Below are 15,139 nucleotides of genomic sequence, written 5' to 3'. Positions count from 1 at the left end.
AAGCTTCCGCAGGCGCCTATGCCAAATCGATTGATCGTGGGGTAGTCCAAGCTTTAAGTTGAGCTTTTCGATACTGGCAATGCCCTGCACGTAGCTTTCGCTCTCTTGCAGATTTACAGAGTGCTTATAACAGCTCCCCAAACCGTTAACGGTTTCAGATCGACGCCGACGGCTGAGATACTAACGATCGACGCGGTCTTGTACTTATTTCCTATCGATCGATTGGCGCCCGAAGTGGAGTAATAAACTCGGAGTCTTGCCAAATCGCTAGATATCGTCTATACTACTGGTGTACATTCAACCACCTCGTCGGTATGAGTGGCGTTCTGCGTCGCGGTTCCCTGAATTTCGATTGCGTGGGCGGACCGCGGGACAAGGGCAGGGGCAGCCTGGAGGCGAACCTGTATGGCGGATATCGCGAAACAAGGCCGGGCCCAAAGACTCCGGAAATCAGCGTCATAGCATTGGACTTTCGACGGTACTCCGAGGACCTGAAGAAACCACCTTCAGCGGAGCAAGGGGAGCAGCCGCCGAGCAGGGATCTCAGCCAGGATGTGGACAGCGATGTGATATCGAATTTCCTGGGACACTACACCCGCTGGAGTTTTCTTTGGACCCTGCTGCTCTGCCTGTTCCAGCTGCCCACCACTTTCCACCTGTTCATGTTTGTCTTCCAGGTGAGTTTCGGTTTTATGGCTTGGCAAATATTTGCGGTTACTTGCTCAGTTGATTGCGTCGCCCCAAAAACATTGCAATCAAATATTTTGATACCTAAGCCCACCCACCAACCTCCTCGCAAACTTTCCCGCATTTTTTTTTGTATGTTTGTACTTAGACCGGAAGAAAACATTATGCAACTGTTTGATTGATAGCTGTAAACTCTGTGAATTGATTAATAATAGGCAACTAATTGGATGTGTACATCATCTGACAGGTGTTGACAATGAGTGGGAAGTGAAAGAGAGTCTTGATTTAAAAAGCGTTATCAACAAATGAGTTTGCCATAAACTAGTAACCGTAACAACGTACGACCAAAGCAAATGATAACACACTCAAGAGTTTGCCACTTGAGGTGGCTGACCAGCAATTAAAGTCGCGCGCATGTCAATTTTGGCCCAGCAATTTTCCCCACTTGGCTTTGAATTTGTTTTGAATATTTTTTGAAATGCCCCTCGACCTTCGAGCGCATTTGACCAACTTTCGGGGAGGCTGTTACACTGGGTACTTAGGAGCCATTTATCGGCGTGTGGGTTGCGTGTGCATCATTTGCCTATGGTTTGAAGTTTCGATGCCACAGGTAATCAGCGTAATCATCGGCTAATCGGCTATCGTGCTAATGTTCCAAGTAAAGTAGTGAAAAAGTAGACCCAAATCGAAGGGAGCTGAGCAAAAACCACATGCGACCTTGACACACACGATCTGCGGAACGGTGGGTAATAGAGCTTGGCCAGAACCAATGGCCATTGCAATGGTCATTCACAGAACCCAAGAAGTTCGATTGTCTGAGCACAGTTATTTTGCAGAGGCTAATTACACGATTTGAGCGGCTGTAAATTGGGGAATAAGTATAGGGATTGGTCAAGCTCAACAAGTTGTGTGATGCAACTGAGAGGAAGTGTTAGCTCATTTGGAAAACTTCATAAAACACTTAGTTACACTGAGATGATTTGTCATCTCCCAATATTACAGTTTTTATTTGTCCAGACATTTCCGATACAATCTAGTTTGTGAAAGCCATTTATCAGCTTGAAATATAAAAGTATTTTTTAATCACTTATGGAGAGTCAATTGTCTAGTAGCGAAATAGGCAATAAATAAGCGTTTTTGATAAAAGTTATTGCATGGGAGGTACTGATTTGATTGTCGGTATTCCTCTTTCTATTTGTTGATAACCAATATGTTATCTTGGGAAGACAAACAATAAGCGAGTGTTTAAGAATGTAGTCTTTGAAAACTATCCTCGGAATTTACATGAACCAATCAAAAATAGACAGTCGCAGATAAGATAACGTCCGTCAACCCAAAAGAAAGTTCGGTTCTATAAAGATTACCTAGTGTTGGCCAGATGCTCCAAATGAAATTGACGCGTCGCAGAGTGTGCATCAACCTTGTGGGAGGAGTTGGTCAAGGCACTCCCCGGAAAGGTCGACAGTCTACAACATTATAAAGTCATCAAGTGATTCTTTAATGAGTCATTTGGCCGGGTGTGAAGACGGAGCTAACAAGTAATTTGACTATCGCAACATCGCGCTGTGTTCGGACATTATCTTAGGGTCCCCCACAGAAATCAGAAACAACGCCGCGCCTGCATAAAAACCAGAGACACGGCCGAATCTCTGCGACATACGCACTCTCGGCTCTCAACACCTCAGAGCACTTCAGAACGCCGACCTACCAAATCTTGCATCCGAAATCAATTTGAATTTCATAAGATACTTTTTCGAAAGTCAACGTTTAAACTCAGTTGACTTGCAACGCAAGCCGAAAGCGGTTGCACCTCGAACCGGGCCACAATGGAGCTAACGGATGTGAGATCGGGCGAGGCCTCGCCCATGTTGGCGAATGGGAACATGGAGAACCTAGATCACCTGCACACCAAGCTCCTGGAGCGGCTCCTGGGCTGCCTTACGCCCTGGCAGGGCATGTGGTGCGCCCTGCTCTCGATCTTCCAGGCCATCTGCACCTTCCACATATTCGTCTACGTGTTCCAGGTGAGTCGGTCGGTACGTCGGCCTTTGGCCAACAACATTAGCCATCGTTGCGCTCCATCGCCTGCCTGCATGGCACCTCCACTGCCAACTAATACTGGCCAACTACAACGCAACCGTAGTTGACAAGGTTCTGTTATTGCCTTTATGGTGTGCCTTCCCCCAATGCCAGTTATCAGCGCGTTCTCGTGATAACGCGAATTCAAGTGACTGCGATTGCAAGTGTTTGTGCTACTCAAACCTGTTGCCCGTATTCGTGCTCTCGATTGATGACGATTTCTGTTTCATTAAGCGAACTTGGTAGCGTGAACTTCAGATACAATATTTGTACTCTTATTGAACAAAGATTGATTTAATAGGTTGGTTTGAAGGTTTGCCATTTCGTTTTATTAAAAACCAGATATAAAATATAAAAGTGGCTTGCTTTATGTTTTAACACACTCATGCGACTGAAATGCGCCTTGGACTCTTCCACCTGAATTGTTCCACTTCTGACTTAATTATTGACACACACTAATTGCCTGCGGAGTAATAACAAATTTGAACTGGCTTAGGCCGAAACGAGTTTGCTATATGCCCACTTTTCCACCCCAAAAGTCGTTGATTTGTTTACACTGATTTAATGGCATATTTATTTGAAACAATCTTCGTGCCGAATAACCATATCTTAATTGACTATGTCCGCAAATTGCACGCTTTTGTGTTATTTGCTATGAAGACGACAGCTTTGTGGATTAGGCGCTGCGGTCGACACCATGACAACACGATTTCCCACCGTACTAGCAAGACTTTTCAATTAGTTTCCACTCCCATCTGATCCATATCAGGTGGTGCTGGTGTTGCTAGTGGTGCCGGTGGCGTCGGTGGTTTCCTCCGAGTTCGAGCCAGCCCAAGGTTGCCTTTGAAAGGTTACTCTCTGCCACAGGCCAATATTGACCGCTAACTGTCTAAGTATATTAATTAAACAATAATAATAAAATGCTCAGAAACACCTTTGTAAGCCACACTCTGTCTGGCACACTGGTCTCCAATTCGCGGCAGAAACCAAATCGGATTCAAATTCAGATTTGAAATAGCAGTTTAGTACTTTCTCTATCTAGGGTCGGTAGATGACCCTGTAACAATTAAGTTAACGATCACCCATGAGAACCTAGACCACATATGCTTAGTACTATATTTAATAGTACGGTTTTGTGTAATCGGAAATCTCTCGTAAGTTTATACTCCTATACCCAAGTCAATAGTCAAATCAATTCAATTCGATTTATTGAATTGTTTTTTAAAGGCCTGACAATGTTAATCCTAATAGTCAAAAAAGGGAAAGTAAATACAAGAATACAAGTAGTACGTATATTTTCTTTAATCATTTGAGATGTTCAAAATACTATTAAGGTGTTCTGGAAAATTACAAACTATAAGTTTTACCAATAGCATTAATGAAAAGTGTGACGAGAAATTCTTATAAATGACGCAATTTAATGGGACAAGGATCCAGGAAACTATCTTTATGACTCAGAAAAGAAACTTCACTGACGTCTTCCTATTGAATGCAAATCAATCTGAACTTTCCGAACCATTCAATTACGGATATGTCAATACTTCGTTAGAACTTCATTAGAAACAATAGTTTTTGTAATGTCACGTATCGTGCCTTTAGTTGCATATCTCGATTGAGATATCTATTATGCAAAGCTGGCCTGCTTGGGTGCTTGACCTGCTAAATCCCCTCAAGCTGGACTAAAGTCAGTGCTCATTAAAGGGCAATACGATTTAGAAACTCGGCTGACAAATAGCTACCTTCATATGATTGTAAAGTAGGAATCACGAGTAACTCGAGCCTTAACCAGTGTGCCTATCTGTCCGTCTGTCACTCGCAGGTGCACCTCGTGCATAGCTGCAAACCAATTTATCAAGCGAAATTTACATGGCCCGCGTGGAGTCATATCCAAAGTCGTATCTAGAGTGCTGCCCACGTTGTGGCGCAGAAATCCATTGTTGGTCGAGAGTCTGTGTCGCTATGCAAATGCCTGAAACGTGACATGTAACCGACTGGCGACAGAACAACTGCCACATTTTGCCACAAATGACATCAGAGCCTGCCACGCGATCAACGGTCGTCCGAATTTGAGGCATAAACCTGTGCGAAAAAGGAAAAACTCACACTGCACCGCCACTCTCATCGGCCATCAATTATTGAAAATGTTTCGCTTTCTTGTTACACTTCAACTTGAACTTGAATCCATTTCCTCGGACCGCATACTAAATGTTTCATTGAGGCACGTTCAATGTCGGCCGAGGCTATCAACCTGTTGTGGGTTGTACTCGTAGTTGTTTTGGGGTTCGATTATGGGGCGGAGTCTCGGAGTGGGCGGTGGATAACAAGCTTTTCGGCTCATTGCGATTGATAAGCCGCTTTCATTGATGCGATCATCAATCAGATGGCCGTTCGTGTTGTAACAACATTCAGTAATTTCAGCCGTGTTTAACTGTCACGAAACATTCGCAATCGAAGCCCAAATGACAAATGGGGCTGCTGTATAACAAACTAACTACGAGTTAACCGCAATCAACATGCGGAAGAAATTTAAACGGCTTACTACCGATTTAAATGTTTTCCCGACAAAATGTTTTCCAGCCGCCCGATCTGCGATTCTATTTATGGCTCCACAAGCACTCAATCATTGCTTTCCAGCTTTGATTGGCTGCTTTTAAAGTTGGCTTTTAAAGAGGAAATCTCTTATTTAGTGCACGTAATTACAAACGTGAATCGAATTTGAATACGTTCAAAATTCATTTGGGAATTAATAGTCTAAATTCTAAAGAAAAGGTTATTTTTCGTGTTTTAATAGGATTTTTATACGCAGAGTTATTTATGAAAGTCTTATTATGAAAGTTATTATGAAAGTCTACTCTTATAGAGTTCACATAGTTATTATGCTTCATTCGTTCGCTAAATTCAGTCAGCAAGTAATAGTTTTTTTTAATTTTAAAAATAACACTGTGAAACACTACCAATTAGTTAAAAAACAAAGATAAGACCTCATTAATTAGGCAAAATGAATTTACAATTAAACTATGCTAGCAGCACTGTATTGAAAAATAAATCCTATAATATAACTACTTAAAAACCAAATTTTGTTTAAAGATTGCCCCAAAGGACTTTTGGTGTGCCCGACCGGAAAACCTCCAGCAGATGGGCGTATCCGAATGGCGCAACATAAGCCAGTCCTCCAATGGCTGCCTGCTCCTTGATGTGGACTACTCCCAGGTGACCTACGAGAACAACCAGCTCATCAACTGGCCCGAGAATGCCACAAATCTGGGCTACCGGCAGTGCTGGCACTTTGAGTTCTCCGACGAGGATGGATCGGCCAAGACGCTGGTGCAGGAATTTGAACTGGTGTGCGGACGCGACATCCTCAGCCTGGTGGAAACCTGCTTCCTGGTGGGCGCAGCAGCGGGAGCTGTTCTCAGCGGTTGGATATCGGATCGCTTCGGCAGGAGGCACACGCTAATGGCTTTCGTCACTATTCAGAGCGTGTTTGGTGAGTATTACTACCATTGGTACCCATTCTAAATTCATGTTTCTATAAGGCGAGGCATTACTCGAAATAGTCAAATAGCTTAGCTTAAAGATCCTTTTTACTTCCTTAAAACATATATTCGGATTAGGATCCATTTTTTTCTAGTGCAGATTGCACTGCTGAAATTGCAACAGTCCGATTAAAAGGGCTGGAAGGACGAGTGTCCCTTTGACCATGACAATTTGAGTGGGATTCCCTTTCTAATTGTCATTTATATGCAGCTTTGTCCGTGAATCGCTGGACTAACAGCTGCATTTGCGTTCGCATTTGTCCTGCTCTCTGGCCCGGCTGCGATTTTAATTGACTTTACACTCTTATTTACGTGCCCGACCTTGCCACTGACATTCCGCCCACCCCCACCCCTTTTGGCCACCCTTTTTGGCCACCATGGGTTTTGGCATGGGTTCTCTGCTCTCCGTTGCAGGTGGAATTTTGGCCTTCTCAACATCGGTGGCCATGTTCATGTCGCTACGTGTTATAATTGGATTCGCATCAATGACCGTGACTGTTGTGAGCTTCGTGCTGGTGGTGGAGCTGGTCTCCGGCAAGTGGCGCACCGTAATCGGCATTCTCAACATTCTGCCCGTGGCCATCTCCTACGTCCTCTCCGCCGGACTGGCCTACCTCATCCGCGACTGGCGGCACCTCCAGCTGGCCATCTCCTGGCCGTGGCTAATCATGCTCAGCATTTGGTAAGTTCTGCGGGGCATCCTGGGTGGGGCAGTGCCATTGTGTGGCGTTTATTTGGTAATTGAAAAATCGGTTGAAGGGAAATCGAGGTCTCTTTATGCATTTTGCTTTGAGCTCTGATGGGTAAATGATATTTATTAAATAAATTTGATTAATAATCAAACTCATGTATCTACTTCCTCTAATTAACACATACTTTCAGTATAAGTTGCTATATTATAGAGACATTTTTTACGACCTTTAATTGTTACTATTTCTCATACAAATAATTATGCATAGCAAAGCTACTTTAAAGGCAAAAGAAAACGTTAGATCTGTTAAAAATCCGCTTACTTTAGAATTAAAACCCCAGATGAACGCATTTCAACTTCAAAGCGTAAACATTTTCAGCAGTCAGTCAAGTAAATGAATTGACAAGATAAAACCGAGCACAACACAATTGGTCGGATCAATTAGATTCCGGCAGGGACAAAGAAGCCCCGTCCCCGTCCAGGACATTCCTCAGTGTTTATCCTCGGGTGCCAAGAGGGCCACAGAAAGCCACATTAGCTGACCGCCTTGGAGATGAAATGAAAAAATTCCTTAAAGCCAATAAATACCGGATCATGACATTGATTCTAACACCAAGCCACCCTTTCGCTTCCATTCCTTTCAGGTTCTGGCTGCCGGAGTCTCCCCGCTGGCTTTTGGCACAGGGCCGGCTGGATGAGCTGTGCGGGCTAATTGAGAGAGCTGCCCGAATGAATGGCACCAGCGACAGTTTGCCCAGCAACTATCGCAAGACCCTGGAGGCGGCGGTACCGCGGTCAGTCCAATCTCCACCAGAAGCAACGGCTACAACGGGCGTAGAGTCGAAGGCAGTCGAAGCGGATGCACAGGATCCTAGTGCAAGTGGCCCTGTGAATCCGCTGATGGTGGTTTTCAGCGCCAAGTACTGGCGCACCACTTGCCTAACCCTGGTCATCTGGCTGACACTGATCATCATTTACTTTGGACTCACCTTGCACCTCAGCAATTTGGGTGGTAATATCTACATCAATAGTGCCGTGGCTGGAACCGTGGAGGCCGTGTCCATTTGCATTAGCATTCTGGTGGTTTTGAAAGTCGGAATCCGACGAAGTCTCATTGGTTACATGTTGTTGCCTGGGCTTTGCTGCTTAGCCACGAATTTGGTGTCGAATCAAACGGGTGTAATTGCACTGGCCACCATAGGTAAGTTGTACCTCAACTTCTTTGACCTAACAATCCGTATATGATGATAATCTCCCCCAGCCAAGTGTCTCATTGGAGCCAACAACGCCATCATTCCCACCTACACGGCGATGCAATATCCCACAATAGTTCGAAACTTTGGCGTTGGCATGGGCAACCTGGCATCGGGCATTGCCCTAATCCTTGTGCCCTTTCTCTGGCAACTGGTGGGTCCTCAAATCGTTAAATCGTTTACCTGTATGTTCTTAATTTTACCAATCTGATTTCCCCTTCTCAGGAGCACATTGATCCCCTGCTGCCCTTGAATGTGATGGGAGTTTGTGGCCTGATTGGCGCCGTTGCCATCAGCCTTATGAAGGATGTGGAATAACCAAGAGCTGCAATAGGAATTGGAATTTTAAGAGAAACCAGAGCTGATTTTCCGTTTTGACATGCCTAACTGTGATATTTATTGGACCTATGGGGACATTGCGCACCCGCACTAAATCGTTTCTTCTCATTCTATCATTAACATTGATTTTATATTGTTGATATACATATGATTTTATTTATACTTTCATTGCATTAAAAGCGAAGTATTTTTATGAAATACTAAATTAATACGTTTTTTATAGTACTGGGTGTTTTGGAATCTAATAATAATTAATTAAGGGTCTCCACGTTGCTATAAAATAATGCTATAATACGGTGGGCCTGAAGCCCCTCTAGCTTAAACACATAGCCGATGCACCAACCATTGCGCATACGCTCCGTTGGTAAGGCTTTAGTTTGGTAGGTCTCAACTTTAAGCTTGAGGACGAGCGTTGCCAGCTCGGTGAATAATAAATACAAAGCCGTTAAAGACGGTAAAAGTAATTTAAAACTATATCACGTTCCCGGAGCTGTTCGAGACCAACCATTCTCATGTCCACAAAAGAGTGCAAAAAAAGAAAAAACCAGGCTGCCCTGTCACTTTCGTTACTTCATCGAGAGATGCGCTCCACTTTTGGCCCGGTCATTAATTGCATATCCATGCCAAACACACACCTCACATAAATTTTCCGCTGCTGGCCAAAGCTCCGTTTGGCGTTGGAGCTGGAGCTATAAAGCCGCCTGCGCACCTGGTGTGCCCAGCATTTCAGCGATCAACGGTTGGCCAAGAAGTACTACATAGGTTTACCTGTGGATAAGATTGTTCTCCCCGAATATTAAATTCTCTTCGTGTTGCGGAAGTGTTACAAAGGGACAGGAAAGTTAAAAGGAGATACCCAGTCCAAGTCCACATCAATCATGAAGATTCAACTAATTGCGGTAAGTTGGACGCGAATCAAAGGCAATCAATAGCGAGGATCAAAAGTGTTAGTGTTCTCGGTCATGTCAGCACCTTAGCATGCTAGTGAATCATAAATATGCAGCTACCAAGGTCGTTTGGTTGCCAGCTTAAGGCTCCTGCTCTATCTTAGATTGAGACATTGCTGGATATTTACGAGTATTTGCATTTAATAGAAAGTGCGCGAGTTGTGTTTACCTGTACCTGTGGCTCAATGCAATGCAATTAGCAATTAATGCTAGCCAATTGACATTTCATTTCGTTTGGCATCATAAAACCTAAGATCTATCTAAACAAAGGAACTCGCATCATAAATAGGCGATACAATCACAATCACCCATATATTGTTTTTTTTCACTGTTGGCCAAAGAATTCCGTTTGAGGAATTACCAAACCAAGCCCTCGGGTCAGAAATTTTAACGAGCATTTGTTGGCTTTAAGCCCAGCTCCGCCTTAACTTTGCAAAATTCCCCCGGCCTCCATTATTAACCTGAATATTGGGCTCTTAAAACTGGCACACAATTGACTTAAGTTCAATTTGTTGTACTGCCAAAGATTATCAAAGTCTTTTTAGTTTCATTATATCCAGAAAAATAGTTAAAAACTATAAATTATTATAAAACAATTTTCCAAAAAAAACAAAATAATTTTATGTAAATATCAATCATACAGTAAACATCTTAAGTCGCACATTTTTTAAATTTCCAAAATTAGTATAGAAAAACCATATATCAGCGGCTACAATTAGATTTTCATGCTTTAACTTGATTGATTGATTGACTTGGCCAAATTACGGACATGGCCTAATGAGCTTGCCAAAATTTGGACCAGAAAATGAATTGTTAATGACAAGAAAGACATAATTTACAGGAGTATTGTTGGGGGGCAGTTCGTCACGATACCATATTTGTGCTAGCCCCGATTATGTGTATCAAGGTCGTTGGTGGTGCCGCAGCTAATAACTAGTTATGCGCGATTGGGATCCACAAAACGCACCCAAGGCGATGCAAATTCTCGGCACGCACTCTCCATTCATTTTTCAGTGGCTGCCGCTGCTGCAGATTAAGATTCAGATACAGCTACAGCTACAGCGACAGATACAGATACTTGCCCACACCGCGACTCATTTGGGCGTAGTGTGCTGGGATTACGTAATGGACGGGTATATGGGAGTATATGTATGCCTGCATAAATAAGGCTTTTATACATGCATAAAGTATTACATATTTCAGACCGAAGCCGGCTCGAAAGTGCACTGACAACTATTCCAGCGCAACGAGTCCAGCGAGCTAAAAAATGCCCGGTTGGAATAGGACATATTTTCGATTTCATTCGGCTGCTCATACTCGTACGTTCGTTCGGTCAATGGCCATTGGACAGTCAAGGCCGGGCCAGAAGTCCTTAGCCAAGTTATTGTTACTAATGATCACGCATCATAAACATCTTTTGTTGTCTTTCACTGATGCTTATGATGCATCATAATGGTGATGGTTCACTATCCAGAGGAACACCCACGTTTGCATTCAGCTCCACCTGGGCTTGGCTTAAGTTCACCTGGCTTGGTTTCAATTTCGGTCTTGAGCTGGGAACACCTTCCATTACGAACAGTTACACATGGCTACGAAATTTTCGGTTTCCTTGAACTGAGACGCAGACGCAAGGCGGAGTCATAAAAGCAATTAAATCAAATCAAGTTCCCCTGCCGAGCAATGCACCCAAATAAATAGCTGCAAGTGTCTGCCAGGCCTTGCGTAGTTTCATACACTTTTTTGCTTTATCTGGCCTGGCTTTTATTAATGTTTAAGCCAAGTAGTTCACTTGACCAGGTAGTTGGGCAGCCAGCCAAGCCGCTGGCCACTGGAATGTTTGGCTTGAATGGTTCCCCACACACACAAACGAACCAAAAACAAAGCCAATAGCTCAGATACAGGAAAGTAATGGTTAATAATAGTAAAAAAAATGTGTCGACTGCATGCATAACAAAATCTGCATGAGCCGAAGGCTTCATTGATTCGATTGATTATTATTAGCGGTAATAGTTGTTTATGTTTGAACAATTGAATTATATGCGACTGTTTAGATTAAAACTTTGCTTAGAGGCACAAGGAAATATTTATTTAATATCGAATTTAATGGAATAATAGCGTATATGGCTATGGTATTATATATGGTTTTTTGTAATCATAAATATTAGCACGGTTAGCAAAGATTAAAAATTTAAAAAGTTCTTTAGAGAAAAGTCAAAGACTCTGTTTTTTAAGATAAACAAAAGAAATAAAACAAAAAAAATGTTGCTAATGTAATACTTTCAGCAAAAACCACAATTTCAATTAGTAACCCTACTTAAGTTTCCAATCCTGCCAAGAACCCAAATGGAAACCGTAATTCCGTATTGGGTTTTTTTCACTTCCCCAATCATTAATTCTTTTATATAAGCTACCACACCAAAGTGGGCCAAATAGTTATCTGATCTGTGACCAGATGGAAACCGAAACCGAGGGCGAAAAGCCATAAGCCGACTAATAATGCCCCTCAACCCGTCTTAGAATTATGCAACAACAGCGAGTACTAATTAAAAGTTGTCACACTGAAAGTCGTGCTAGCATTAAGTATACGACTAGGCGGTCGGTCATTTGTCCTAGACTTTGACTTCTTTCGCGAACCGGAAACTTTTGGCCAATGTGCTTGCCACATGCTACATGCCGCATAACTCCGGCCATGCAAATTACGCAACCCAGACGCCAAAGTCTGAAATGTTTTCGTTTTTTCTGTTTTTGGTCTCTCCTTTTGGCTTTGGCTCAGCTTGTTTTTGGCTTTGGACTCGGCTTTTATGATCGATCGGCAGCGAGGCGGGGTAGAAATCGCGATTTGTTTTATGTTCCACATTTACAGCCATTACAGTACTGCCACAGTTGTTGTTGCTGCTGTGGTTGTTGCCACCGCCACAACGTTACAACTACAAATCGCTGTTGCTCATAAGCGGTTGATAAATTTTAAACCAGTTTACAGAGGTGCGAGTTGAGCAGTTAACCAAGAAGTGCCACAAAAGTCAGGCTGCAAGTGGGGAGCTTTTTACGAGCCCGGAATTCGATCTATAATTAGTAGTGCTAAAAGTTTGAGAAATGTTTGGAATATATATAGTTTCATATCTACAATAAAAAATAGACTCTAGCCAAAAATAACTTACAGTGGTACAATGAATATAGAATGTTATGACTTCTGTCTAGAGTAGTGTATTATGTAGCTTTAAGATTATTTACCTCACTTGTTAGCTTACATTTTTATATTTCTTTGCAATACATATGTGTACACGCTTCCATCGAACCATTGTGAACCCATTGACCAATTATGTAGGTTTCGAATAAATTTACCAAATTCTTTGGGTTTTTCCACCCCCAAGTCGGCAGAGCGGTGATGAAAACTCTAAGAAGTCGTTTGTCAACCACCACGCCAAAATGAGCTCCTAAAAAAAATTATTTAGGAGGGACACTGCCAAAAGCAAGTTAACAGCTAGTGGCCAATTGGCCACCTGTGGCACGCCAAAAGCGGTTGGAACGCCTTGTACCGACAACTGGCACAGTTGACCCTCATATGGGATGCACTAATGACATACATTTTTCCCCTCCGAATCCAGCTCATTTGCAGCGCGCTCGCTTTGACAGAGGCCCAAAACTATCCCCAGCGTCTGAGCATTCCCGGAGCGGTGGCTTCACCTGGCCCAGTGCCCCACCGACATCCTGTGCTGCGAGTACGCCGTCCAGGAGCTTCATTACGCCAGCAGAATACCATACTTCCAGCGGTGACGCAGCGCATTGCTATCGAGGAGCCGCGTCCTGTGACGGAGTCAGCGGAGGATGAGCAGCCGGAGCCATATCTGCCGAATCTTCTGCGGGAACAGCAGTTGGCCCAGGCCCAGCAGTCGCAGTTTCAGCAGGCAGCTGCCGCCTTCCTGGCCGGCCAACAACCCGTTGAACAACCCTCGCCGGTGCAGCAGTTCCTCCAGTCCGATGACTCCCAGCCGGCTGCCATCCTGCCTCCTCCTTCTCGCTTCCCCGCCGAACGTCCTTCGATTCCAACGCCCTTGAACCGTCCCGCCGCCTTCAATGACTTTGGTATCGGTCGGTTTGAGAGCTCGCAGAGATTCGGCTTGGAGCGACCTACTCCCACTGCAGCAGCGCCACCACCACCGCCTCAACAGCCCCAGCGGGTGGCTGTGATTCGAACGAGACCAGCGTCAGCCGCTGTCCTACGACCTGAGCCACCAGCACCACAGCCTGTGTCCAGGCCACGCCCTAAGCCCGTCCAGCCGCGTCCCATCATTGATCAAAATCAACTGCAGGACGATCACGTTGACCAGCAGCAGCAGCGCCGCCGCCAGCCCGTTTCCCAGACCATTCGCAAGTGGCGTGAGGAAAACGAGGACGGAAGCATTACATGGGGCTATGAGAACGACGACGGATCCTTCAAGGAGGAGCTTATCGGAACCGATTGCATCACCAAGTGAGTAGAACAGATTGGATCCATTTCCTGTCTTCCATTATGCTTATCCAAACTTCTCATTTACCAGGGGCACTTATGGCTACGTTGATCCAGATGGCAACAAACGTGAGTACCACTACGAGACAGGAATCAAGTGCGATCCTAACAACCGCAACAACGAGGAGGAGTTACAAGAGAACGGGTTCGTGAACTACGAAGAGAATCGCGCTGTGCTGCCCAATGGTCTGGAGATTGACATGACGCAATTGGGCAAGAAGAAGTCGAAGCGCCCGAACGGCATTTACAGGAACTGATACTCCCCACAACATATAGTCCCTTAAGTCAAGCAGCTCGTAGTTCGTCTTACTTGTATTCCACTTATAATTATGTCCATACTCCATTGAGTGTCAAGTGAAAGATTAAAATGATTAGAATAGATGAACGTGAAGAATCAGTAGGGACGCTGGCGCCTGGCTGTGGGTGGCAGGCGGTTGGGTGGGGTTATCGAGATGTCCAGAAAGTCTCCAATGCTGAATTTGGCCTGAGCAAGTGTCTTGTTATCATCGATTCCTTTTTGGCCCGTGCAGGTCACTCCGATTTCGCGCATCTGGAAGTGATTGCTCCGGTAGTTGGGGTACACGACGGCAAAGTCGAAGTAGGTGCCCTTTTTTCGGGTATCCGGATTGACGTCGCGCACCAGGGAGGTCAGTTCGTGGAGGGTGGCGTCTTGCCAGGTGTAGATCTGTAGCTCATTGGTGGGCACGTTTCCGAACATATACTCCGACACGGAGTGGTGCCGTCCCGTAGAACAGAAGACGCGGAGCAGCAGAGGACAGGTCTGAAAAATACATAAACGTATTAGCATATCTAGAGCAAAACCGAAGTAAACATGGCCGGTGCATCAAACAAACCTTTTCGCGGTCAATCTGCTTGACCTGCGTCTTTTCCTCCACAATCATAGACTCGACGTTGGCCATGTCTTCCTGATCTGCGATTTATTTTAACTTGTTTTCTTAGGTTTAATACAAAATTATCTTATAATGCCAAATATTTCGGCTTCTCTTTGCTCTTTTCGATAAATATGTAATCGATTGCAACAAATCTATCGCACATCACCAAGTGTGACCGCTTGTCGCCTACCTATCAGTTTCAGGCCA

The 15,139-nt window shown here is 44.3% G+C and overlaps 3 protein-coding genes across 5 annotated transcripts; 2 read left to right on the top strand and 1 right to left on the bottom strand.

The window, feature by feature from the left end:
- The first annotated feature begins 171 nt into the window (after positions 1–171).
- On the top strand, positions 172–8,764 carry LOC120453573 (organic cation transporter protein). Of its 3 annotated transcripts, XM_039638332.1 has the most exons (7): positions 172–677; positions 2,520–2,711; positions 5,854–6,253; positions 6,717–6,984; positions 7,638–8,194; positions 8,255–8,400; positions 8,472–8,764. In XM_039638332.1, exons 1-7 carry the CDS (start codon positions 315–317, stop codon positions 8,562–8,564), a joined length of 2,019 nt encoding a protein of 672 aa, XP_039494266.1. In that variant the 5' UTR covers positions 172–314; the 3' UTR covers positions 8,565–8,764. The 3 variants fall into 3 exon arrangements, with proteins under 3 accessions (XP_039494266.1, XP_039494264.1, XP_039494265.1); XM_039638330.1 differs by lacking the exon at positions 2,520–2,711; XM_039638331.1 differs by lacking the exons at positions 172–677; positions 2,520–2,711 and adding an exon at positions 3,598–3,616 and having other exon boundaries at positions 8,472–8,763.
- Positions 8,765–9,335: 571 nt separating this feature from the next.
- On the top strand, positions 9,336–14,420 carry LOC120451935 (probable fibrosin-1). Its single transcript, XM_039635955.2, has 3 exons — positions 9,336–9,484; positions 13,138–14,003; positions 14,071–14,420. Exons 1-3 carry the CDS (start codon positions 9,464–9,466, stop codon positions 14,294–14,296), a joined length of 1,113 nt encoding a protein of 370 aa, XP_039491889.1. The 5' UTR covers positions 9,336–9,463; the 3' UTR covers positions 14,297–14,420.
- Positions 14,334–15,075, bottom strand: LOC120451937 (histone deacetylase complex subunit SAP18). The gene is made up of 2 exons (XM_039635958.2): positions 14,894–15,075; positions 14,334–14,820 (listed from the first exon to the last, which is right to left on the bottom strand). The coding sequence occupies exons 1-2, from the start codon at positions 14,957–14,959 to the stop codon at positions 14,434–14,436; spliced, it is 453 nt and encodes a 150-aa protein (XP_039491892.1). The 5' UTR covers positions 14,960–15,075; the 3' UTR covers positions 14,334–14,433.
- Positions 15,076–15,139: the final 64 nt, after the last annotated feature.

Source organism: Drosophila santomea, chromosome 3R (genome assembly GCF_016746245.2).
Source record: "Drosophila santomea strain STO CAGO 1482 chromosome 3R, Prin_Dsan_1.1, whole genome shotgun sequence".
Lineage (NCBI taxonomy): Eukaryota > Metazoa > Arthropoda > Insecta > Diptera > Drosophilidae > Drosophila > Drosophila santomea.
The sequence above is the reverse complement of the archived record's forward strand: the minus strand, read 5'-3'. Positions and strand labels throughout refer to the sequence as shown.